We start from the raw sequence: 25,947 nt of genomic DNA on the forward strand, positions 1-25,947 counted from the left end.
AGTTTCATCAAGTCCTCCGATAGCCGTGATCGTCTAGTGGTTAGGACCCTACGTTGTGGCCGTAGTAACCCAGGTTCGAATCCTGGTCACGGCAATGTGAAAGTCACATTGTCACGGGGAGGTTTTTTTTTAACATAGCAAACATGAAATTCGTCATATTTTCACAATTTTTAAATTTATTTAAATATTAATTTAGAAATAAAAAATCGTTTCATTTATTTCATGTTTTGCTATATCTACAAAGATTAATAGTCGCCATTTTAACACTAACATTATCTCAAGTGCTAAAACAAACATTTAAAACCGGCCAAGTTCTTATAGCTTTCATAAATTCATTTAGCAACTGTCATTGAAACAGTGTTAAAATATTATAAAAGCCTGTGCAAGTAATAATATTATAAATTTTGTATCAATTGTTCTATATGCTTAACTTTCAAGTTCAGTTGTTTGGATATATAAATATTATTATAGCAATATTATCAAGGGCATTAGTAATTTTCTTTGGAAATGTTTGATACGGCAGTGAATCTTGATTACTATCAGTTGTCATGCTCCAACTATTAAGTTACCGGACCGCATCAGGCGAATCTGGTTCAGCCAATCATAAGTTGATGATGTAAACAAAACTTCGAAGAAATTCAATATAGTGTAATAAAGCCCCCCTCTCATTCGACGTAGATAATACATAAATAAATGAAGCAACTGTTTTGATCAACGATTGAAGCTTGAATTGGAAAGTAGGTTTGGTTCTGTTGGGTTTGCAGGGACAAACTTTTTGCTCTTGCAGGACTCTCTTTAATTCGCTGTACAGAGAATATCGCAGTGGGCGGGTCGACGTATACGGTCCCACGAGTTTTACGGCCTACACAATTCTACAGAGCCGTATAACGTCACGGTTTCTCTCTCCTTATAAGGCCACAAGTTGAACATACAGAAAAGAACTCACCTCCTTAAAAATGGACCTGAAAAACAGCATTACAATTTAAAATTTGTTGCTAATTTTTTCAAACAATAAACAATAATTTTTCTATCTACCTTTAAGAAAAATCTTGGAAAAGTTTTGTCATTATAATTTAGATTATAATATGAAAAAGTATAAGTAATACTCTTTCCAAAAATAGAAATGTGATTTAAAGTAGTGATGTGTATGGATCTATATAGTAAAAGAAATAAGAATACTTCTGATAAGTAAAAATGTAAAGCAGATGACTTCATCAACAAATTTGGTGTTACGAAGGATGAATGACGTCATCATTTATCTTTAGTTGATATATAGTTGCGTAAGAACTGTTTAAATTATTTTTTTTTCAATGTCTGGATCATCGATAAGCCATGCAATTTAATTTATCCCAGAGGCTTTAATTCATAAAAGAATATTGATTACTGGCTTGTTAATTAAATACTTGAAAGGAAGAAGGAATTAAATGGATATAGCTTAAGAAAGGTTTTCGTTATCTCAGGTAACCGCGAAATTTTGCAAACTAATCGGGTGCGGCAACTGCTATTACCTTTACTGCCTAACTGTAAAACGGCACCAGTAATGTATCATCTATCAGCAGGCCTGGATTCTTCCATCCTTCCACAGTGAGATTTCATATTATTTAATTTTATAGATAAAACAATTACTTTGTAATCTAATTTTACTAGATTACATAAAAATGTATTTTATTTTAATTGGTAAAATATTAATTTTTTATATTTTGCACATTTTAGTGTAAGCTGACGTGTATTTAGTGCATGTATAAGCTAAGCAGAAATGTCACGATTCGAGGCGACTAACTTATTTATAGAGATGGTCCTGGCAAAGGATGCCGGGTTAGGTATGTTTATTTTACTTTCTTGAAGACGAAATACCGCAGAGACTAAAATAATCTACGGAAAGTCGACGACTCTGGCTTTAAGAAATGACAACAAAATTATTGTTTCATATTTAATTTCTCATCATCATTATTCAATAGTCAAATTATTTCTTAATTGAATGAGTTTTTTTTCATCGCTATCCAAAAAGCGGATATTTAATTCTATTCCCTTTAACACACGTCACGGTAATTATATAAATTAGGGGGCCCTAATATTCAGGGCTCACCCTATAATTCCTATTAATGTAATTTGAGAAATAACAAGGCTGAATTGCTCTATGTGGCAACAAAATTATATCCACTAAAAACAAGGATAAATTAGTTCCATATCAATGGCATATATTTCTTCAAGTAAACTCAAATTGATGTATAAATTAACAACAAAATGATTAAATTTAAGTCAATTTTTATACAGTATATAACCGAAAAAAGAATAAAAGAGATTTAATATTTCAGTATCGGTTGGGCTGTAGATGAATTGAGTGTACGTTGGGACCGTTGGGTTTGCAAAAGAAGGCAATGAACAAGGCCAAATAGAAAAAGAGGGTTCCACGGTCTACAAGATGGACGAACCAATGGCGATTAAGATAGCGTTGGCAAAGTGGCTACCGACCCCCCATCTGTACCGAGGCTATAAGAGACCCTCGCTTCTCCGGTCTCCTCATACCGCTACGTTCGTTTGGAGAAGCTCCATTGCCTACTTCATCTAAACGATACCGGAAGCGTTCCTCGCTTTTTACTACAAACCTTTTTTTATACAAAACTCAACAAAATGGTAAGCGTTTATTTTTTCTAATTACCCAATTTCTATTCTCCATACATGAATTCGTGAAAGTGTGATATTTAACTAACGGCTTTGCTCGCGAAAAAAAATGTTGGCGTCACTGGATGCCTTATATGGAATGCAACGTCGGTTAACATTTGGAATTCGAATATTCCAACTTCGAATAACGAGTTGTTGTGGGTGTTTTCCAGTGAACTTATTATTTTGGTGCTTTTAAATGTAATTGGACAGTGTTTTGTAACGTGTATATAAAGAATATCTCAACGTGCATGAGATTTAATTAAATTTTCATTATTAATGTGACTGAAATTTTGCAAATTTCAGTAGTTTTCTCTTAACAAAAAAACCTATAATACTTTTGGTTAAAAATTTTTCTATAATTAAGATTGAATTAATCTTTCTAGCGTGAATGTATTTCCGTCCACGTTGGCCAAGCCGGAGTTCAAATCGGTAACGCCTGCTGGGAATTGTACTGTCTGGAACATGGAATTCAGCCTGATGGCCAGATGCCATCCGACAAAATGTTGGGTGGAGGGGATGACAGCTTCAATACTTTCTTCAGTGAGACTGGAGCTGGCAAGCATGTACCCAGGGCCGTCTTTGTTGATCTGGAACCTACTGTAGTCGGTAAGTTATCGACACATAAGATAACGAGATTTACCGCCATTTTTAAATTCGTCAGAAATCATTAGAGACTGGTCATTAATATAATAATATTTTTATTATACAATATAATTATTTTTTAGATGAGGTTCGAACTGGAACTTACCGCCAACTGTTCCATCCGGAACAACTCATTACCGGAAAGGAAGATGCAGCTAACAATTATGCAAGAGGACACTACACGATCGGCAAGGAAATCGTTGACCTCGTGTTGGACAGAATTCGTAAATTAGCCGACCAATGCACTGGACTACAGGGATTCCTCATCTTCCACTCTTTCGGAGGAGGTACCGGTTCCGGTTTCACTTCCCTGCTTATGGAACGTCTCTCAGTCGACTATGGCAAGAAATCCAAATTGGAGTTCGCTATTTACCCAGCACCTCAAGTTTCTACCGCGGTCGTGGAGCCCTACAATTCCATTTTGACTACTCACACTACGTTGGAGCACTCAGACTGTGCCTTCATGGTAGACAATGAGGCTATTTATGATATCTGTCGTCGCAACTTGGACATTGAACGACCAACCTATACCAACCTGAACAGATTGATCGGTCAAATTGTTTCGTCTATCACGGCATCTCTGAGATTCGACGGAGCTTTGAACGTAGACTTGACCGAGTTCCAGACCAACTTGGTACCTTACCCAAGAATCCACTTCCCACTGGTTACCTATGCACCAGTAATCTCTGCCGAGAAGGCCTACCACGAACAATTGTCCGTTGCTGAAATTACCAATGCCTGTTTCGAGCCAGCTAATCAGATGGTGAAATGCGACCCACGTCACGGAAAATATATGGCTTGCTGCATGTTGTATAGAGGTGACGTGGTACCAAAGGACGTAAACGCTGCAATCGCCACCATTAAGACCAAGCGTACCATTCAATTTGTTGACTGGTGTCCCACTGGATTCAAGGTAGGCATCAATTACCAGCCACCAACTGTGGTTCCTGGTGGTGACTTAGCCAAGGTTCAACGTGCAGTCTGCATGTTGTCAAACACCACGGCCATCGCTGAAGCCTGGGCTCGCTTGGACCACAAATTTGACCTCATGTACGCCAAGAGAGCTTTCGTCCACTGGTACGTTGGTGAGGGAATGGAGGAAGGTGAATTTTCTGAGGCTAGAGAGGATCTTGCTGCTTTGGAGAAGGATTACGAAGAAGTCGGCATGGACTCCGTGGAGGGAGAAGGCGAAGGCAACGAGGAATACTAAGAGTCAAATTTCACATTTAGTATCAAAAAACCAAAAGGCTGACTATATTACTGGGTCTATTCCCATGATTCTTCTGAGCATCTAAAGTTTTTTTTGAGAATAAATTTTTACTTTCTCAACAATATCTGTCTTTTTTCAACTACTCTGCGAACCCAACTCCTTTACCAATTAAAACTCACAATCCTTACATTATTTCTTAAGTAATTGCCTATAGACCTTTATCTATGTTTATATAAAATCATGAAGGATTTAAAAGAACGATATTTGAAAAGCGAGGGAGAGACAGGCAATCCATTTATCAACAATTCAGAAATATAGTTTTTGTTTATATTAAAACGATCTGTTTGTTCACGCCAAAAATTGTTGTAAAAATTTAATAGAGACTGCTTGTCACTTAGATTATTTGGGCTTGCTGTACTTCATTTTTATTTATTCTCAACGTTAGTCGTAGACTACAAGTGTTGTAAGGTTCCAAAGTTTGGCTTTGAAGATTGAATCCAGCACGGAAGTTATTTATGACACGTTCGTGTTTAGTTAAAGCTTTATATCGTAGCGCTGACATGTACATACTCATATTGTTTAATTCCATGATTATACTTCAGCGATACGATTATTGATCTGTCAAATGCGTGAGTCAGGATAGGCTGGACCGCTGCGCACTCCAATTTCGCGCCGCTTCGTCTACGTAGATAGATGCGCAGGTTTGTCATTTAGTTATCCGGCTACTCCCAACTCAGTCAGTTTGTTCAAGCTCCATTACCAGCTTGGGTTAAACTTCAGCAATTTCAACGTACTTGGCCAAACACTTGAAAACAATATGGTAAATAAATGCTTTTTCTTTCACTCTACAATTACTACAAAATTTTAATATATTAGAAACGAAACTAAACAGTGAATGTGTCCCAAAGAGTAAAGCATAATTGGCGGAAAACCTTTGATTAATTGTTTAAGTGGAATGTATAAATAATTTAAAAATAATATTAGAAATCTGCATTGTTGAAACGAACGAAGATATTTATTTTTGATAATAGCATAGCTGTGTTACTTATTATTTTTTATGTGTAAATAATTTTATAGATGAATAAGAACAGTGAATTTTTATTTTCTCATATATAGCGTGAGTGTATATCAATCCACGTTGGACAAGCTGGGGTTCAAATAGGAAACGCTTGTTGGGAATTGTATTGTTTGGAACATGGAATTCAGCCTGATGGACAGATGCCATCAGACAAAACCATTGGCGGTGGGGACGACAGTTTCAACACCTTCTTCAGTGAAACTGGAGCTGGAAAACACGTACCCCGCGCCGTGTTTATCGATCTGGAGCCGACTGTAGTTGGCAAGTGCTTTGTTCTGCCATGAAAAAAAATGCTTGTTACAGAATTGAAAGTTATCATCTTCTATCATAATAGAGGCAAAGTATACACACTATACAATTTTACAAATGTTTATTCAGCGTGAATATTTCCGATTCATACTTTAAAAATAATCTAAGTACGCCGAGTCCTTGTTCTTCGTATAGTGGACGCGATAATAAAATAAAAGTTTTGGAATATAATTTTAGTTTAAAAAATAAGAGTAATAATAAATTTCATAAAATATTTGATCACTTTCAATTGTGCAATAAAAACAGAACCTTTGATTAAATTTTAAAAAAGGTTTTTGATTTTTATTAGTACGTATACTCGGCCACCATACCTAAAAATATCTGTTTCTGGAATATAAAAGTAAATGATGTTGAATTTTCTAGACGAGGTTCGTACTGGTACGTATCGTCAGCTCTTCCATCCAGAGCAACTGATAACAGGTAAGGAAGATGCTGCCAACAATTATGCAAGAGGACACTATACGATCGGCAAGGAAATCGTCGATGTGGTTCTGGACAGAATCCGCAAATTGGCAGATCATTGCACAGGACTCCAAGGATTCCTCATCTTTCACTCTTTCGGAGGAGGTACTGGTTCCGGCTTCACTTCTCTGCTGATGGAACGTCTCTCAGTCGACTATGGCAAAAAATCGAAATTGGAGTTCGCTATTTACCCAGCACCCCAAGTTTCTACCGCGGTCGTTGAACCCTACAACTCCATCTTGACTACTCACACTACTTTAGAACACTCAGACTGTGCCTTCATGGTAGACAATGAGGCTATTTACGATATCTGTCGTCGGAACTTGGACATTGAACGACCAACCTATACCAACCTGAACAGATTGATCGGTCAAATTGTCTCATCTATCACGGCATCTTTGAGATTCGATGGAGCTTTGAACGTAGACTTGACCGAGTTCCAGACCAATTTGGTACCTTATCCAAGAATCCACTTCCCACTGGTCACCTATGCACCAGTAATCTCTGCCGAGAAGGCTTACCACGAACAATTGTCCGTTGGCGAAATCACCAATGCCTGTTTCGAACCAAATAATCAAATGGTGAAATGCGACCCGCGTCATGGGAAGTATATGGCTTGCTGTATGTTGTACAGAGGTGACGTGGTACCGAAAGATGTAAACGCCGCCATTGCAGCGATCAAGACTAAACGTACCATTCAGTTCGTTGACTGGTGTCCCACTGGTTTCAAGGTAGGCATCAATTACCAGCCACCAACTGTAGTTCCTGGTGGTGACTTGGCCAAGGTTCAGCGTGCTGTCTGCATGTTGTCAAACACCACGGCCATCGCTGAAGCCTGGGCTCGCTTGGACCACAAATTTGACCTCATGTATGCCAAGAGAGCTTTCGTTCATTGGTACGTTGGTGAAGGTATGGAGGAAGGTGAGTTCTCCGAAGCCAGGGAAGATCTTGCAGCTTTGGAAAAGGATTATGACGAGGTCGGGATGGACTCCGTCGAGGGAGAAGGCGAAGGCGAGGAATTCTAAACTTCTCTCCTTCAACACTTATCATTAATAATGTATTATTTGTCTATTTAAGTTTTCTGACTTATATGTATTTCTTGTACTGAAATAAACATGAGTAACTTATCTATAAATAATAATTACTTTTGCATATACCTAAGAATTTTCATTGATGCATTTATGGGACGTATTTAAGTGTCCTATCAAAATGGAGTACATTGATTGGACAGGAGATATTAAGAAGCGATCTTCTATCAAAATTGAGTTAGGTTTAACCTTTACTTGAAAGTAGTTAAGAATAATATGACAAAACGTATTTATATTCAAATGTCATCTTTAATATATAAATTAATTAAATCTAAAAATTGTATAATCAGTAATTTACGGATCCTTTCCCATATATATTGAACAATTTTTGGATTGACACGATAATTAACCTGACACTCGATATATGTGGCTTAAGTTATTTTTTATTGATATTTTTTTGGCCTCCAAGACAATTATCTTATAGAATGCCAAGAAGCCACGCCTAAACTATTTATCTTTCATCGAGTTGTCCTTGAGGCGGTATAAGTTACAACAGGAAGTATCTTGAAGCCACACTTCCTCTTACTGAGTCATTTTCGTATTTGCTATATTACTATTGCAAAATCTTCAATAAGAAAGATTTGGGCATAATAAAAAAACATTATTTCGTAACATTATTTGTTTTTATTTCAAAAGTTTAGAGACTGGGTATCTTCTTCATACCAGCAAGGAATGAAAGGAAACTGTCTTACTTGTAATAAAAATTTTACGAAAAACTGAAATGTTTAGTACCTTACAAGAAAAATTTCTTCCATGTAGTGTCTGTTCCTTTCCGCTGCACTACTGCACGGGTTCAATAAGTTAGAATGAGAAAAAGTGTATTGGTCTTATTACAACTTATTGTACCAGTGCAACGAAAAAGAACAGGCCTCTTATCTCACAATTATTGTACAGATTTATTGTTAATCCTTTAGTCGCTATTCGTTAATTGTCGTTACCCCACGACTCTCGATGTGGCGAACAATTTTCAGCGAAAAATATCATAAAATATTTACAAACGCATAACTAGGTAATAGCTGAACGGCGGGTAATCCTTGGAGGAGAGTTAATTCAGTCAGAAAGAGCTTTTGGTAGAAGCAAGACCGTTCACATAAACATTTCTAACGCGACAACTCAGCGAATTTATAGCTCTTTTTCGCCACGTACATATCCCAATTGCACATATACAACTCTAATTACTTTTCAACAAACTTGAAGCTATGTAAAAATGAAGAAACCTTGATGAAATGGCAGAAACTTATTTTTCCACAAAAAGCTTGTACAGAAAAGAAGCAATGTTTTATCCATCAAGAAAATAATATGCATTTGAGAAGCAAAAGTTGTTATATATATACTCATACGTTCAGCTGTGTGACAATAAGTTTCTAAAATAATATTTTAATAAGCACGACCGTAACTAAAGTACTTTTATGTATATTTAATATTATTTTTATATCATATATTAACTATTACAATTAGAGATTGCAATTATCATATAATTTCAATAATACAAGTGTTATTACTTGATAGTAATTTATTGGGTATGCGCGCAGGTGTTTTGTGTACATTGTGTTCTTATGTATCTTCTGTATCTCGTGTAATTTTTTATATATATGTATACTTCAGTTTTCATCTCCTACCTCCACGGGTTGTTAATAAGTGTGCAACGAATCTCAGCAGAACTGCGATTCTATTTTTAGTTATCAATTAATCAATGAATCAATTGATTTCATGAATTTTCTGGAAACAAGTAATTTATTGATACACTTGGGTCAATAACATAAATTTTTTAAAAATCATTTTATTAGTCCACTGGATTAATCAGCTTCATGAATTTTAATATCATCAATTAATTAATTATCGCGTTATTTCTAGAATAAAAAACTGAAACTTGTTTGATGCAACGTTCCTGTATAAAAATGTGTGTTTTAGACAGTAAATACATAATTTCTTGTATCACGAAGCATGTTACAATAATAAAAACTAATCTTTATCAATATCATTAAAAATGATCAATAGAATAATAGAAAATAAAATATATAAAGTCCAAATCGAACAGAGACGTTCGTTCTATGTGTTCTGAATAGCCACGACCCCGTCAAAAATAAATATTAATCTCAATTTGTACCATTTCCTGTATCACTTTTACACATATATTCCAAGCATCGTCAACTTTAGGAAAAGAAATGGCGCGAATCATATTGCATATTACATATACCTCAGTTATATCGCTTAATTATTGTTTAATATCAAAATGAACCACTTTATCATACCTTCCACTAAAAATCTGTTATTTGATGCATTTCATATTAATGGCAGTAAAATACTTTGTTCCGTCAGCCCTAAGGACTCCAATTACACTAAAAAATTTTACCATTTTATTCGAAACTCTGCAGAATTGTGGCATCGATGATAAAGAAAAAATTAACATATAGTTTTGCTTTTTAGTGTTTGATAAAAGAAAATAGTTATTTATATAATTCAAACATCTGAGACTAAGTGAGTAGGATCAGAGGTCGGCTAGAATTTTTTTTATCTAATTTGCTTTATGCACATGTTTACTATGTAAGAGAACATATTCTTTGTCACAATATCAACAACAGTCAACGGTTACCGTGGTAGGACTTATGTTTCCAAATCATTAATATTACGACTTTTTTCTGTAACAGCTCCTTAGTACTAACCGCTATATCCAATTTAATTCCTTATAATATTGAAGCATTGTTCTATTCGTTTCATTAATAATTTGGAAATAAAAGACCTTCCAGTACTTTCACGATTAAAAAATCTAATTCACAGGATCGTAGGAGATCGACGTTCTCTTTTCATAAACTTATCATACAGAGAATTCTGCTTTTCAAGCAGAAAATTCGATCAAGTATCCTTCGCGATGAACAGTAGGCCATATCGAAGAAAGATAAAGAATAGCAGATATTATTGGGTGTAGAACCTTCATCCATGCTAGCCTGAAGCCTCGCGTGCTATATACATCATTATAGTTTATAAAGCATATTATTAAAAAATATCTAAATACTCTCTCGCAAAGAATCTCGAGTTCATCCAGAAGCCCGAAGTCTTTACAAAATCACGAATAACATTTGAAAAAGCATCGAAGCATAAATAAGTCTGTCGCGTTTCCTTCAAGCTGACATAGAAAAAGTTGCACAACACTATTCCTAACAGTTCTCGTTTTTTTTATTTTGTTTCTCTCTTTTTATCGTCTATACAGTGGGGTAAGGAAGAGGGAAAGGGTGGCGTCAATGTATAAGAGCGCATTAAATAGATCGCATGATGAGTTAAAAATGTAAAAACAGTAGAATAAAGTTCAATCTTTTGGGCTCATCATGAAGAACCATGAATGATTATGGAAAATTACGGAGAACCATACAAGAATGTAGAACAGTGGCTAGAGTCGTGAAGCTTGAGAATAATTATTTTTGAGGAGGTCCATTTTCAGCCACGGCGATTGACAGCTACAGGGAACTATGGAAAGCCATATTTGGAATCGTGAAGTTTGAAAATCGAAGGTTGCTTATAGTCTTCCTATCATAGAAGTAATATGATGGCAGTCTTGAGTCCTGAAGAGATGCAGAATTGCTTCTAATTTTTCTTCTTGAAGTTTCGTTCGTTCCTTCTCCCTAAATTCCTCTTCGGTCCCATCGTAAAGATATTTTCTTCATTTCATTCATCGCTTTGCGCAACTTCCATCTATCGAGCCTAAACTTCTTGGGTTTTACTTATAGGTTTTCCCTTGCGGCAGTGTCTGTAAGAAGAAAAATTTAATGCCAATTATTTCATTAAAAAAACCACAAATATAATTCAGATGAAAAGATTGAATCATTCGATTTAACTTATCATACCTGTCCTTCTATTATTCTATATCATCCACAATTTACATTTGATAATGTCAGTTTCATAAATTAGTCTTCAATATTTATGCCACTTTTATAGTATAGTAAAAAAATTTCGATGAAATTTAATGAATTGGCAGAAGTTCTAGCGAGCAACTAATAAAAAATCCTAAAATTGCGTCTACGCGTATTGACAGCGTGTAATGTAAGAAAAAATAAGATAAATAAAATAGCATGACTGATATTACGCACCTCAGCTAAAACTACCTACGCCTCGACCGACTTCTTCTTCTCCTTCTTCTTCTTAAGGAAGGATGGCGTCCTAAGGCCCTTCTTCTTCTTCTTTTCCTTCTTCGGGGACTCCTCGCTAACGCTCACGTCCTGCGACATGGAACCCTTAACACGCAAGGTCCCAACCATGACCATAAACCTTTTAGCATGCACATGCAATGCTTGTATGTATGTATATGTTAATCTAATTCTTCCCTTCGCTTTATGTTTCTACGACTATCGAATCTGCGATTTGCCACATGCAAGCGAAAAACTAATCGCACTAATTTCAAAATCATTAAAAATCTCTAACCTTGCCAGCCTAGCGTTAGACAATTCAATGAATACGAGGACTCAAAATTTCTCAGGGATGGTGTAAAACTACCAAATTTCATTTTCTAGAACTTTGTTTTTTAATTATTATTAAATTGAGAAATTGAACATTGTATTTGACCTTACTTTGGTTTTGGGTCCTCGTGCAAATGATATGAGATGATGTCTGGTTTGTTTATTTTATAGTAAACGTTAATTTTCGTTTAAATATACTATAATGTTCATTTCTTGTGGTAAATATCTTTAGATTATATCCGGATTTTATATTGCTTCAGTATATTAAAGCTGAGTTAACAGTAGCTAATATCAGTTTGATAGTCACATTTAATAATCATAGCTTTATATGGTTTTCTGAATTTAATATTGAACTGTGTGATAGCAGGTGTTAATTTTCTATTAATGCTAATATAAGCTCCAAAAATATTGGGAGCTGCATGACAACTCTGATTGAAAATTTATATTTTTAGGTAGATTAATATTTGAATTATTAGTGGTGTAATATTTAATGGTAAATAACATACCTCCTTGCTACTTTGCGAGAATGTACTGTGATGTGCATCCGAATGATCACCATTAACGGTGTTCTCACCTGAAACATAAATAAAATATTAGTTATTAGTTTATTTCTTCAAATTTGGTTTTAAATGCCAAATAATAGTTACCTGAAACTTACTTGTAATAAAATTAGTAAGCATGCAGTTCTTGATAAAACATCCTTACCTTACGGATGTTATTGTAAAATATTGAATAATAATGATAAAAATGTTAAAAACAGAAACTAACTTGCCATTAAATTAAAAGGGTCTGTTAATTATCTGATTTTTCCATTTGCATTAAGCATTTTAAAGCAGTTATTTACATTTAATGATAATTTAACGTAGTTCGCAAAGTGATACATACATACATATATAAATATCGATTTATTAATATAAGTAATGTTAAAGAGGGTGAAACACAATTGCAGAAAAGTGTAAGTACATCGAGTTAACTTAATTGAATAAGTTTAAGCAGTTATAAATGAATGAGTAAGCCGAGATTGTGAAGCCCGAACGTAAGAAATAACGAATATACTAGACATTTACATAACAAGATTCTAGTAAATTTAATGGTAATTAATAACTAAAAATTAAAACTTGTAAATAAAATAATAGCTATTTGCTTATATAATAACCAACAAATACGAAACGATAATTACCATTATATTTTTACATAAAAGTCGATTTGTTTATACGTTCTTTTCTTTGCAATGTCATGTTTTAAAATGACGTAGAAAATGTTCAGACATTTTTCTTTTCTAAAATAAACGATTTAAATACATGCGAACGATTTCTGATCTTAGTAAAATTATTAGTTACAAGTTGCAAGAATCTGTGTCAAATCCTTGATAAGAAAATTGTAAAACTTTGTATGGGCAAATTTTAAATATTATTTTAAAAGATAGTTGTAAAGATTAGATTTTAAGTTTCCTTTTTAAAACTTAAATTATCAGCGATGTCTGTTAAATTAATCCTAGAAACTACTTTATACAAAGTAGTTTCCTCGTACCTTTGAAGTCTTACAGGAGAATCTTTTGGAATTTCGCTATCACTGTGACTCTCCTCATTAATTAATTGGCTTTCTAAGTGCACGGTATCTTTGGTATCGTAAGAATTATTTATACAACTCACTGATAGACTTTTAGCCTTCATATCAGAAGTATTTTTATCCCAATTCTTACTTATACCTTTACAATTAGTATTTTCAACATCACAAATATTTACTTTCTTTTCCGCTGTACTATACTTTTCTCTGAGTTTTTTCTGATTTTTTTTTACATTCACGCCTCTCTCTTTTTCGTCATTCGAAGAAACGTCAGCAAAATTAAGACTAGTGTCACATTCGTTACATTTTCTAAACTCTGGAATGGACAAGTCAAGTTCTCGTTGCTGATTAAAATGGTCCTCTACATTGGTAGAGATATCAGCATTATAGATAGAATCTACGGCAATTAAATTATCTTTCTCACTATCACTGTTATCGGAGATGGTAAAAGTCGAATTCAACTTGGCTTCTTCAACAGTTACATCTGATAAAGACGCAAAATTTTCATTCACAGCTTTTAATTGAGAAGAATAGGAACCATCAGAAATTCGAATAGTGCTGTTGGCAGATATAAATTGACTGGAATCACTTTCCTTGCAAGAAAAGTAGTCCAAAGATTTTGTACAAGTCTCATTTTTTATTTCATCACCCTCACTCAAATGCCCTAGCCATTCTCCCAGCATGTCAGCATCCGAACAAGTTTGTTTCTCATCTTTTTGATTACTAATTTTGGTAAAAGTAACATTCATTCTTTCAAAATTTTCTGTGTCCGATTCATCACCTTCCTCTGTTATGGGAGGTAAAGCAGAGGATTCCTGATAGTTTTGGTAAGCTTGTGGACATAGTGGTGGATTTTGCAGACAGTAACTGCAGCAAGTACACTCTGCCTCAGCCACGACATCTAGTTCCTGAACAGATTCTACTTTCTGCATAACTTCGATAGAATTATTCTCATTGAAGTTAGATTTCTCAGATTGTTCTTCCTCTTTACTACACTTTTCGCAATTATCCAAACTCTCTACATCATCTAAATCTGAATCATAAAATGCTTCCAAATAATTAAAATCTGTTTTCGTTTCCATTTTTTTTGCATACTCAATAAAATGAATTATATCCATGCCAGAATGTACAATAGTCTTAGGCTCATTTGACACATCTTCATTTGAGTAAGACTTCTCAGATTGTTCTTCCTCTCTATTGATCCTCCCACAGTTGTCAAAATTCTCAATACCTTTAAGCTTCTTAATTTCTTCGACTGCCTCATCCACTGTCAGGACTGTAAATCCAACTGACTCAGAAAAATCTCCTTCTTTACTACTCCTGCCTGAATTGTTAGAAAATTCAAGGTTACATGAATATACATCGTTTTCTTCATAATTATTCAAATCTAGTCTCGCTTCCATTTTCCTCTGATAGTCCAAAAAATCATTTGGACTCATACCATTAATTGTAATGGAATTGAACTCACCTGAGGCATCTTTAGAACATTCTTTATCGAAACCGTTTTCCTCGTTATCATTGCAGTTGTTATCGTTTACTATGTTAAATGGTGCTGTGGAGTTGTGTCCGTTTAGCACAATTTCTTTCGGAAATTCTCCTTTGTCTAACTTTAAATTATAGTTCTCACAATATCCATTATTATTTATAAAAACATCTTCAATAATCTCCTCTTCGGTAGACGGTGATGTTAATTCTTGCTCAGCAAAATTATCCGAAAATACAGTTTGTCCTTCAGAAGAAGACTCATAACTCTCAATTTTACTTTCAGTAATGAATTTCTCTTGTTTTGAATACTCATCCGCGTCATATATTTCTACGTTATGTTTATTATTCTCATTGCTCGACTGAATTTCAAAGTTAAGTATAACCTCGTGATTTTCAGGATTAACTTTTGCTATTGTCAAAAATTCTAGTGTAGCTTTACCATAGCTATTTTCTAATTCTGCATCTAGTTGATCGTTTTTCTCGATGATTTGTTTATACTGAGATAAACATTCCAGGGAATTTCTGTAAGTATCTGTTAACGGAGAGCTTGAATTGCAGCCACATGTACATTTAGAGTCACATCCATCAAAATTCATATCATCATTTACATCAGTGTTGATTCCTTCGTCATATTCTTTATCGTAAATGGAATAAGTTGATGAGCGACAACTGAAAGCTTCCTCCGAATCATATTTAATACATCCAAGCCCCGAATCAATATGAGGTAATGCCTTCCCATCTTCGATCGCTACATTTCTCCTTCTATCAGTACATTCCCTACACGCGCAAGAAATAAAGAAACTTTCGTTATTACCATTAAAATTGTCTGATTTGCACTGTAAGCAAGGACAGGGCAATTTAACAAACATTTTTTCCAAATCTAAAGTTTCATTAAGATTATTCATATTCGTCTCATTCTCCTTCGTCTCTGCTGAATTTTCATTTTCATTCAATTTATCAGAAATTACAGAAGAACTGCACTTAAAAAAATCAGAATTTTTCTTTAAGGAATCACCAGATGTGTGATTAATGTCCACGGGCGTTTCAAAAGAAAATTCTACTTCATTTAACAATTTAGAGCTCGATTTTGGAGCAAAGTCAGCTTGATCAATAATATGATGTATAATTTCACTTATAACAAATAATTTTCCATCATCTTCTACTTCGGCTGCTTTAACGTCCATAAATTCTTCTTCCTTATTTACTTTTTTATTTTCTAAAAACTGAGAAGCGTTTTTCAGTATTTCATCCACAATATTAGCTACGTAGACACATGCTTCTCTGACGTATAGCTCATCTATAATTTCATTAACGGTGCTGTTGATGCCATTGCAAAATACCTCTTCGTTATTTTCTTTCAACTGTAGTACAGTACTGGTGGGCAATTCAAGTATATCAGATCCTTGATTAGAAGAATTATCACTTTCCACGTGATCGGAATTATTCAAATCACAATCGACGCTTTTACAGTCTCCAAAATTTGTTCCAGTTTCTAGATCGCACCAAATATAGTCAGATATTTCATCCCTGGTACTGCCGTCCGTGCTAACATTATCATCTACCGTATAATCAAATTGGATGCTAGGATTATCAAATGTTGAATCATCTAACCCATTGAAAGTATCTGTACTGACCCAGTGACTAGTTTCTAATTCGGATGACGGTGTTAAACTGTAAATTAAGCTCATCTTTGTTGAGTCTAAATTATATTTTAAGGAAAGATCTGTATTTAATAAAGCTGGTACTTTGATCATCGATACCGGAATATTTGTTTTTATATTATCTATCACTTCGACAATGCTATCTTGCCTGCACAAATCTATCATTTTCTTGGATTCGCTATGTTCGATTAAATTTTTGGCAGAATAAGGGATGTCTTTATTAGTATCAGGCGAATAAGCCTGTCCATTTTCTCTCATTGCTGTATTATTATTAAGCGAAGAATTTTCATTTTCAATCGACTCAATTTCACCTTCTCTTTTCTTACAAATATCAGAAACTGACTGTTCTGAATGTTCATTAATCATATTTCTATATGATTTATCTTCCAATTGATTATTCCTATTATCATAACCGTTCTCACGACAACCATTGAAAGATAAATGTGCAGTTTTCACACATTTCAGTGAGGGATTATTATTTACAGATAAAGATAAGCTATTACGATTTGAATTCTTCAAATAACCATCGAAACTAGCTAAGTTAACATTCTTATTATTTTTAAGAGAAAAATAAACCGATTCTGGATTAGGATACCTTAACAAATTCGCATTTAAGCTAGCGGAATTCAATCTTTGAATGCTTGATAGAACCAATTTAGGGGACTCCAAGCTGACAAAAGCGTTATTAAAATGCAAAGCTTTTGAACTGGAATTGGAATTAGAATTAGATGGAACGGTATTAGTCGAGTTTTTAGTTTGAGTGTACGTGTTGTTGTAGGTTTGGCGTAATCTTTGCTCGTAATTGGTAAAAAAATCTCGTCTTAGTAGTGAATGAAATTTGTGCCTGTTTTGCGTAGAGTTTTCGTGCTGGTGCCAGGAAGGAGGGACAAGCGTTGGAACTTCAAAAAAGACGGGTTTCATGCGTTCAGCAATGGTTGTACATCTAGCAATCTCAAAATGGAGATTATCGTAGGACTCTGATGACTGCCAGCCAAAATGATCTTCGCTTTCACTGCTGAAACTGCTTGATAGACCACAATCTGCAACCACATTGTCCCAACAAACCTCAAACTAAGCAATGATATTAAAAATTCAGCTGCTGTTTGTTATCACAAGCTGCCAAGCAATACTATAGGATGTCCATAGCTCTATTTATTAACTTTAATTATTAAAGCGAAATTATTTCATACTAGACCTTTTAAAGAAAATATTGCATGCTACATTCAAGTAATCTTACCTTTCTGCATTTGACTCTTATATGGGTCTATTGCACTCCGTCTCATCTCATTTAGAAATTCTGTAGTTGCATCTACTACATATAAGAAATTTATACATGCATTATGATACGTGACAACTCATAAATTTGGATAAGAAAAGCTAACTATAGAAGTTGGTGCAACAATTATGGGTTTAATGAAATTTTAAAAATTGTAAACAAACCTGTTGCATTTAGATGATTCCCAGAATTCTTAACATGGCTTAACAAAGACACTTCCTTTTCCTTTTCAGAGAAATTTCCGTCTAAACCATAAAACCACATATTCATGCAATTCAATGTGCTTTACATGTATAATACTAATTACAAGAACCTAAGATTGTTCAAAACACTGAATTTACCCCTAGTCAAACATGCTTCTGATTGGAAAAACAATAATAATATACTCAAAAATGAAAAAAAAACTGTTGTATCATTAGGTCTTTTCCATTGAATGTTATTGTAATACTTATATATTTATTTGTTAAATTAGTTATATTTATAGAAGATTACACATTTTTGACTTCAATTTAATGTATACTGAGTTACTTTAACTATTGAAGTATATTTTATTGAATCATTAAAATCAAAATTATAATTTCAGAGCAAGAAAACATGTTTAGCTTAATTTTGTTCAATCAATCAACAATTTTGTCCTTAAAAAATCAGATTCAGGAATATGTTTACATTTTTAAAAATATGATTCAAGGAGTTTGTAAAAAAATTGTGTAAGTGAATAGCTGAGTTAATACATAAAAATGTAGGTAATAAAGTAATATCTGTGTTCTTTATACTGGAGAAATAATTAATTTTAAATTGATCTTTTAACTACAAATTAAGATATAAACCATGTCAGACTATAAGAGGACGAATCCAGCAAATGAGCTATCTACTTTTAAATATTGTAAGTCATGCATTCATTATGTATATTAGAATACTGAGGCGCTATACTTTACTGAACTATCTTGTATCTTCATTGACAACATTTATATTAAACTCATGCAAAACATACAAACTTATATACCAAATTAATGATTCTTACCATCGCTTAACACAACTTCTGGTTGGCATGGCGCAGGCACTTGTTTCGTTTCTATTCTGAGGACGCGAGGTTCTATGAACAATATTGTATATATTAAAAGTGATAATGTTTATGAAAGCAAAATTAAGAATATTATGTAATTAGCTTTTTATTGTGTGAGCACTATTTGACTAAGATTAAATTGAGCATAAAATTGTATAATTACCATCCCTACTTTCTTCTTCAGTTTCCGAAGTAACAGAGATTGGTGATTGAACCGGGCTCTTGGCAGTGCTAGATTCATGTGTTGCTCGACTTATGTTATAAGAAAGTAAAGCTTCTGATTCAGATTGGGATTCGTCGTCTAAAAAAATTATAAACAAGATTTATATATTAAACTAATACTTGGACAGTTTTTACAACAATACAATTTTATACTCACATATATCGCCTTTTTGTTTTCTTTCTACTTCTTTCTTATATTGATCTAATTCCTGGTCTGTGACTGCATCAAATGGATTTTTGGCATAAGGAGCTTTGTACACCATAGCATTATGTTGGAATCCTCTTTGAATAATGCCTTTACTAGCCGCACCAACTAAAACTACTTGTTCACCTGTACCACTAATTGTAGCATCCTGAAAATTTAAAAATTATATTAATACTTATAAAGATATTTATAAATATTAAATATTGTGATGTAGAAATTTACAAGATGTCAATAATATCTCACATAATTGGAGAAATCATACCTGCATTTTCTTAGCTTCTTCCCAAGTAACTCCTTCGAGTATGTGGGATTGCGGTCCTGCAGAGATTTTATCTGCTCTCCTATAGTCTTTGATCTAAGATAAATGATTTTGTTAAGTTCTCATGATAAAAACAGGAATTTTCAAGAGTATCCTGAAATTCCAGTAATATAAATATTTTGTTACTTACCTGTTGCTGGAGCTGTTTGAATTCCTTCGGATTGGTATTTTTTGGAACAAATTGTAGTGCACTATCAATCTTCACTGGAGTGCTGCTATGGGTTGGCGAGCCATCTGATACCCACTGCACAACAAAACCAGAAATATTAGAACGACCCCCTACTATCCAATTCCAATTTATAGGTAAGCATTCAATACTGATTAAGCTATGAAAGTGACTCCTGCATGTTTGTGTGCCTGTATCCTGATTGCCCTGAACACCAACATATGTTCAGTCAATATTTTTCATTTATATAAGTACTAGGTTAATGGCCAGTTACGGATTAGAAAAAATTGTAATTCCTTTTCTTTTTAAAAATTTTATATAAATATATATATATTTATATATACTTTATGCAGAGATTTGTTGGGTCTATAGATCTGGTTTTGTAAATGCAGTGGATGTATACCAGGGCCATCAGGAGTTACCAGCACGATGACCAACAGGCACACATTCATACAGAGTCATAAAATAGTTTTTTAGCCACTTTGTCATATTTAATGAGTTAATGAAAATTTTCTAAGCACTATTCGTGCAACCTTTTCTAATTTTGTATCTTAATTTGCTAGAGAATTATAGTTTATTTAGTAGTGTGAATTAGATTTTTATGGTATCCTAAATAAGTTGGTTTTACAAAGCTAATTTAATGAATGGTCTTATGAAGTGTGATAAGCAGAAATAGAGAAGCATGAATGGTTGTAAGCGAGAAATTGAAACCTCATCCCGTGCTAAATGACTGCATTTTCAGACATTATAGAATGAAAGAGTCTTTCTACTAGTAACAAAAATAAAAACTTAGATAATTATTGTCCAATGATTCCAAGTACATATGGGTTCCAATTACCTCGTCTGTGTTTTGATCCACCCACTATAAATAAATTAAAAAAAATCACTTAGTTTAAAAAAAATCTAGAATTATAAGGTCTACTTAATCAAAATTTGTTCTACTTATTTTTTATCTCAACAAACTATGTATCTCATTCATTCACAACCTTATACACTGCTTTAAAACAAGTATATCATGAATAAAACCTTTTTTTTTCTGTAAAGTAGACATACATTTATTTCAACATTAAGAAACGACAGAAAATTAGTTACTGATACAAATTAGATCTATATTAAATTACCATGCAATTTCACTGGAATCATTTGATAGTAACCGACCCATTTGTTTCGATTGTGAAGAGGTTTTTTTTTATTTGCAAATTTTATGTTTGTGGCACTATAAATTCGAATAAACTTATTGATAAAGATTATAACACTGGACTTTTGAATAAATTCCTGTTATAAAAATCAAATTTAACATTAATATTGGAATGCATGAAAATTAGATATTAGATGTTAAAAAATATATCGATCACCTTTCTAATTGTAAATCAATTAAGATGACTACAAAAAATTATTATTATCGTTAAAAAATTTGAAAGCTTTGTTAACTTTGGCATAATAGATTATATCCTAAAAAAAATCATCGCGTTAATTTAACTAAAGCTAAATAATGCACGTCTTATAAATTTCATATACTTTAGTTATTATTATCTTGCCTTTATGAAATATTTTGTATGCTTATGTATATAATGTCTACCAATGTTTATATATATATATATCATTTGTTTAAGCGATGAGAACACACAACATAGACCTTTCAATAGATTATAATACAAAAGCGTAACGATAAACGTTTGTGTAAGCTATATAGGCATGTTAAACATGTGTAAAACCTTTTTGCAGCATCTAAACTTTCAATATTTATTATAACATGGCAGAAACTGTTGAAGGAGATTAAAGTGGAAAAAAATTAACAACAGCTGCCATGTAAGTTTATAGTTATACTTTTCATATTTGAACACTAGATAAAATTCGATATACTATATATGTATATAATTATTATTTCAAAAAATCTCCGAAAAATGAAGAGAAGACTATGGCACTTATGAGTATGATTAAATGTATAGAAGTATAAGGATTAAAATAAGAGAAAAATTAAACATGAATCGATCCAATCAAATCCCTATTAAGGTACGAGAAAGGCTCATTAATTTACGGCAGTTTTACCATCCTATTTATTTCGGTAATTACTTCAAGGTTTTAAATAAGGTACGTATAACCTTAATAAAAACTTTCAATCGCTCGGAATTTAAATTGACTATAATAAGGGATTGATCGTGGAATGTCTTGTGGTAGCTTGAATGTACCACATTTTCTCGCCTCCCAATTCAATTATCTACTCCTTTTTATTCTCAAAAGTAATGACTTCTACCTTCGTGATTTTTTTAGGATCTGGGGTCCCAGTTTCCAATATCTCCACTTTCTGATAAACGTTAGGCGAATTTAGCCAGCGGGTCCTGTCGGTTCCCTTTCGAAGACCGCCTTTCCAGAGCCTAAAGACAATTACACAGCCAAATAATTATTTTGTAATCACAACGAGTTACTATCAAGTATGGGTTTTATTTACCCTTGTTTGTAAAGCTCCTCTTCCTCAAGTAAGTATCCAAGTGAGGATACTGCGGGAGGAACCTCTACATCGTTTCTAGGTCTAGGAGGTTCTCCTTTAACAAGTGGATGTCTGTAAATGTATCCAGTACGGAAACCCTGAAATAAGTGAACATTTTTAATAAAACTGGAATCAAATTAAAATTACGGATATATTAAGACAAATAACATTGCCTGCATTCGGGAATTTACTGCCAGTACTTGCAGCATTATTTTATATTTGTCGAATAACCAGTAGTAAACGCAGATAAAATGATGCTGCAAATACTGGCAGCATATTCCCGAACACAGCCACTGTTAGTAATGTGGTAAAAATAAGCTTACGGCATTATCCAGCATTCTCATTAAAGCTTCGAACTCTGTTCCACCGATTCTCCAACGTTTCTCGAGTTTTTCAGCAAGGTGAGATGACTCTGCTACCGATCCTGCTGGTGGAACTGGCATTTTTCTCGAAGCCTCGAAGATCGATTTTTTAGATTCCTCGGAAATCAGAGTTAAATTGTCCAATCCAACCGGCATAAGTTTAAGTTGCGTTTCGCATGCCAGTACCGTATTGTAAACGTTGTAAAAGGCTTCTTCAACAGTTTCTCCACAACAAAGAGCCCCGCGATTTGTCAATAGCATAACTTTGTTGTTAGGTCCAAGGTTTCTTGTAATCTTCTCTCTTTCCTCGGGTTCCAAAGTGCTGCCTATGTACTGGTGAGTACTTACTTCACCAATCACTATGCTCTCTTGACCGATTGGTAAAAGCCCACACTTCAAGGAAGATATCTAACGAAAAGAAACAAGAAAGATTTATTACAAAAGTTTCTAAAAGACACGGAACTCGATAATAGGTACATAAAAAATACCACGTTTATTGTTTTTAATTAAACTGCTGTACCGATGCAATAAGTTAAAGTAATAAAAGTACATTTAAAATTTAATACATATTGTTTAACTAATTATTTTTAGCCCTCGAATGATCAATGCGTTCAAATACATTGCAATAAACTTTATCATGGTCGTAGGGTTTCTTGATGTATTAAAATCGGAAAGAGCCAAGAAGACAAGTACACCTTATTCAAAATAACTGCAGCAACGTAAAGAAACTCATAAGGCTACTATTGTCTTATATACAGCATATTGTTTACCACAATTCAACAAAACATCCTAACTAACGTTCTTAACGTATTACAAATTGATTTCTTATCATTTTATCGTATTTTTCAACTTACAGCAGTTACGGACGGAGTCGTTAAGTGTATGATGCATTTTATATCGGGTCTGGCAGCGTGTATAGTTGAATGCAATTGAAAGCCGGCGACGTGAACACCAAAATTCGTCGTTCCCTGCTCAACAACTGAGCCTTGCATATCGACCTTGATCAGACTGGAAGCCGTTACTTCATGATAAAGAAGTCCGTACGGGTTTACCAAGAAATGTTCCTGGTCTTGATTCAGCCGAGCAGTGATTTGACCGCCCACGCCCTGTGTCCATCCATAGAGATCGAGCAATCGGAACACCGAGGCTATTTTGCAGCGCAAAAGCTTTTCACCTTTGGCGTAGCCCATGCTTTCCACACCACGGATGTCATTTATAGGCAAAACGCAGTTTGAATCTGTTGATAATTTATAAAAATTAGAAAATATTATAAGATCGAGAAAAATTGTAAGATTAAGTTTTAATGTGTAAGTGATGATAAAGCTCTAATCTTATATACATTTGAAAACAGATCTTTATGGTAAGATGACCTATTTTTTCAATCTCTCTGTATAGGTAAATGTATATAGATATTAGGGGTCATGCAATATCATGGGGATAATAAGAGGCTTGTTCGTTGTAACATTGCTTTCTTCACCTACTGCACAAAGTATAGCATTTTAATTTATTCTCCCATCAATGAGAAGCTTGTATTTAATATCTCACTCTTTATTCCCTTAATCATGCATGATCCCCTATAACTCTAAGTTAGAATATTAGTTCTTGATTATTACTGGAATAAATAAATTTTTTAATAAGAGACTGTTAAGTACTGAAACAATAAAAGAAATAATAAAATAAACAAATTAAACATTTATACACACTTTTGAACACACTGCCATTAAATCTGGCTTGTGCACCTCCCATCATATCCGAAATTTGTTGAAGAAGGCCAGAAGGTCCAGCCCCATCCTTCATTTGCGTCTCTATTATTCTTTCTAACTCTTCTCGAAACAACCTGGAGTTCATCATCATCTCGACTCTCTTCCTCCTCTCCATCTCTCTCATATCCTGAAAAAAACCAAGTATGAAACTATTTTTAAAATTTAATCCCATCTCAGTTGGATTAAACTGATGCGAATTAATAAGCCAACTTACAGCATCGATATCCGCTGGTCTCATTTTGCTTTTTTCCTCTTCTGTTAATCCATCAACTACTCCATTCGTATGTGGCTCTGTTAATTCCTGCTGGCTGGGATCTGCCATATTTGAAGATCCTCTACTTAATTTTGACTGTAACAAAAATTTCACAACATTTTAATTTGTTGTCTCGCACTTAAAAAATAAAAAGATTTAACTACTTTTGTACCAATTTTCACACATTTAAATTTTATAAAATTAAAATATATAACACTTAATTCAAGTTGTTCTTCTGCGAAGAAGATAAACTCTGAAATATACATTTCACACGATTTGACATACTACGCGTAATATTTACAATCGAGTAATATTTTGCAAAATTATAGCAGTTTTTGTTGACTATCACCTCATTGAAAAATTCGTGAAATTCTGGTAGTTTGAGGCTATTTAAAACTGCTTGATTAACGGTGTTCACGCAGAGAGTTAGATGAAGCATTTTTTTCTAGCACGAAGCAACGAAACTAACGCATAAATGGCGTCTGGAAGCTATTAACTGACGCTTTTATCGTCAATATGCGCATAGTCGTTGGAAGTTGCCGTGCATTTGTTAGCAAAGCACTTGGCTGCGATTATGTAACTAGCTAATTTGTAACAACGAACCTTTTCGCCAGCCAAAAATTAGTGAGCAGGTGTCACAATTAGGGTTACACAGGTGGCTCGTATCTTCTATCAGTATTGTTACATTTACTCTATTATTATATTATTCATTTTACATAACAACACAATAAGCTATAGTTTTGTAATATTTTCAAAATCCAAAACAAAAATAAAAAGTCTGGCAATGATAGAATACCTTACATTTTTCTTTAGTTAAAATAAAAAAGAACAAATCTTACTAACTCATTACCACCTATTATTTTGAAAAAAATATCTTAATATTCCCAGAGTAAAATACTAATCAATCTTATCTGTCTTTGATAAATAATAAAATATGCAATTGGTTTAATCTATGCAAATATCATTGAAAATACATAGCTGAGCATTTATTGGACGATTATTGTAATTCTCGAGGAAAATAAGTTGAAATATGTGAAAAAAGGATTTCTCGTGAATTTTGCAATGTGTGTGTTGGACGCTTATATAAATTTGTTGGTGATTTTAGTGCGGAAGTATAGTGGTTTGATGTTGTCCGAGAGGTCGTATGGCTCTCGAAAGTGCATTTTAGCCGGTGTTTAAAGTGAACACGTGGTACTATGCAACTTCCGTCCCTCTCT

General features: G+C 33.7%; 3 protein-coding genes and 1 non-coding gene across 7 annotated transcripts in view; 3 read left to right on the top strand and 1 right to left on the bottom strand.

The window, feature by feature from the left end:
* The first annotated feature begins 22 nt into the window (after window positions 1-22).
* On the top strand, window positions 23-94 carry TRNAH-GUG (transfer RNA histidin (anticodon GUG)). The gene has a single exon. It is a non-coding gene; the product is annotated as a tRNA-His (tRNA).
* Window positions 95-1,713: 1,619 nt separating this feature from the next.
* Window positions 1,714-4,638, top strand: LOC136775399 (tubulin alpha-1 chain-like). Its single transcript, XM_066730133.1, has 4 exons — window positions 1,714-1,820; window positions 2,316-2,634; window positions 3,048-3,270; window positions 3,390-4,638. Exons 2-4 carry the CDS (start codon window positions 2,632-2,634, stop codon window positions 4,514-4,516), a joined length of 1,353 nt encoding a protein of 450 aa, XP_066586230.1. The 5' UTR covers window positions 1,714-1,820; window positions 2,316-2,631; the 3' UTR covers window positions 4,517-4,638.
* A 550-nt stretch (window positions 4,639-5,188) lies between these two features.
* Window positions 5,189-7,674, top strand: LOC136775400 (tubulin alpha-1 chain-like). The gene is made up of 3 exons (XM_066730134.1): window positions 5,189-5,336; window positions 5,633-5,855; window positions 6,267-7,674. Exons 1-3 carry the CDS (start codon window positions 5,334-5,336, stop codon window positions 7,388-7,390), a joined length of 1,350 nt encoding a protein of 449 aa, XP_066586231.1. The 5' UTR covers window positions 5,189-5,333; the 3' UTR covers window positions 7,391-7,674.
* Window positions 7,675-12,504: 4,830 nt separating this feature from the next.
* The window catches only part of hts (adducin 1-like protein hts), a 37,305-nt gene continuing 23,862 nt past the window's right edge, over window positions 12,505-25,947 (bottom strand). For 2 of the 4 annotated variants that reach the window (XM_066730131.1, XM_066730132.1), the window contains exons 3-15: window positions 24,692-24,826; window positions 24,418-24,604; window positions 23,569-23,951; window positions 22,676-23,122; window positions 22,314-22,450; window positions 22,119-22,239; window positions 20,703-20,726; window positions 19,829-19,942; window positions 19,642-19,734; window positions 19,332-19,527; window positions 19,116-19,253; window positions 18,911-18,982; window positions 12,506-17,653 (exon numbers count right to left, since the gene is read on the bottom strand). In XM_066730131.1, the coding sequence (XP_066586228.1) occupies window positions 13,344-17,653; window positions 18,911-18,982; window positions 19,116-19,253; window positions 19,332-19,527; window positions 19,642-19,734; window positions 19,829-19,942; window positions 20,703-20,726; window positions 22,119-22,239; window positions 22,314-22,450; window positions 22,676-23,122; window positions 23,569-23,951; window positions 24,418-24,604; window positions 24,692-24,799 (6,330 nt within the window). In that variant the 5' untranslated portion in view covers window positions 24,800-24,826 and the 3' untranslated portion in view covers window positions 12,506-13,343. Of the gene's footprint in view, window positions 17,654-18,910; window positions 18,983-19,115; window positions 19,254-19,331; window positions 19,528-19,641; window positions 19,735-19,828; window positions 19,943-20,702; window positions 20,727-22,118; window positions 22,240-22,313; window positions 22,451-22,675; window positions 23,123-23,568; window positions 23,952-24,417; window positions 24,605-24,691; window positions 24,827-25,079; window positions 25,211-25,947 lie in introns of those variants that run through there. The other 2 variants (XM_066730129.1, XM_066730130.1) reach the window with 2 other exon arrangements.

Source organism: Prorops nasuta, unplaced genomic scaffold (assembly GCF_024137725.1).
Source record: "Prorops nasuta isolate Cenicafe-Biocafe unplaced genomic scaffold, Cenicafe_Pnas_1.2 PNAS00008, whole genome shotgun sequence".
NCBI classification, from domain to species: domain Eukaryota; kingdom Metazoa; phylum Arthropoda; class Insecta; order Hymenoptera; family Bethylidae; genus Prorops; species Prorops nasuta.

What these genes read in the sequence shown, in the direction of transcription:
- LOC136775399 (XM_066730133.1), top strand. An exon ending in TCTGGAACCTACTGTAGTCG is followed by an intron (nt 3,271 to 3,389) that starts GTAAGTTATCGA and finishes ATTATTTTTTAG; the next exon opens with ATGAGGTTCGAACTGGAACT.
- LOC136775400 (XM_066730134.1), top strand. An exon ending in TCTGGAGCCGACTGTAGTTG is followed by an intron (nt 5,856 to 6,266) that starts GCAAGTGCTTTG and finishes TGAATTTTCTAG; the next exon opens with ACGAGGTTCGTACTGGTACG.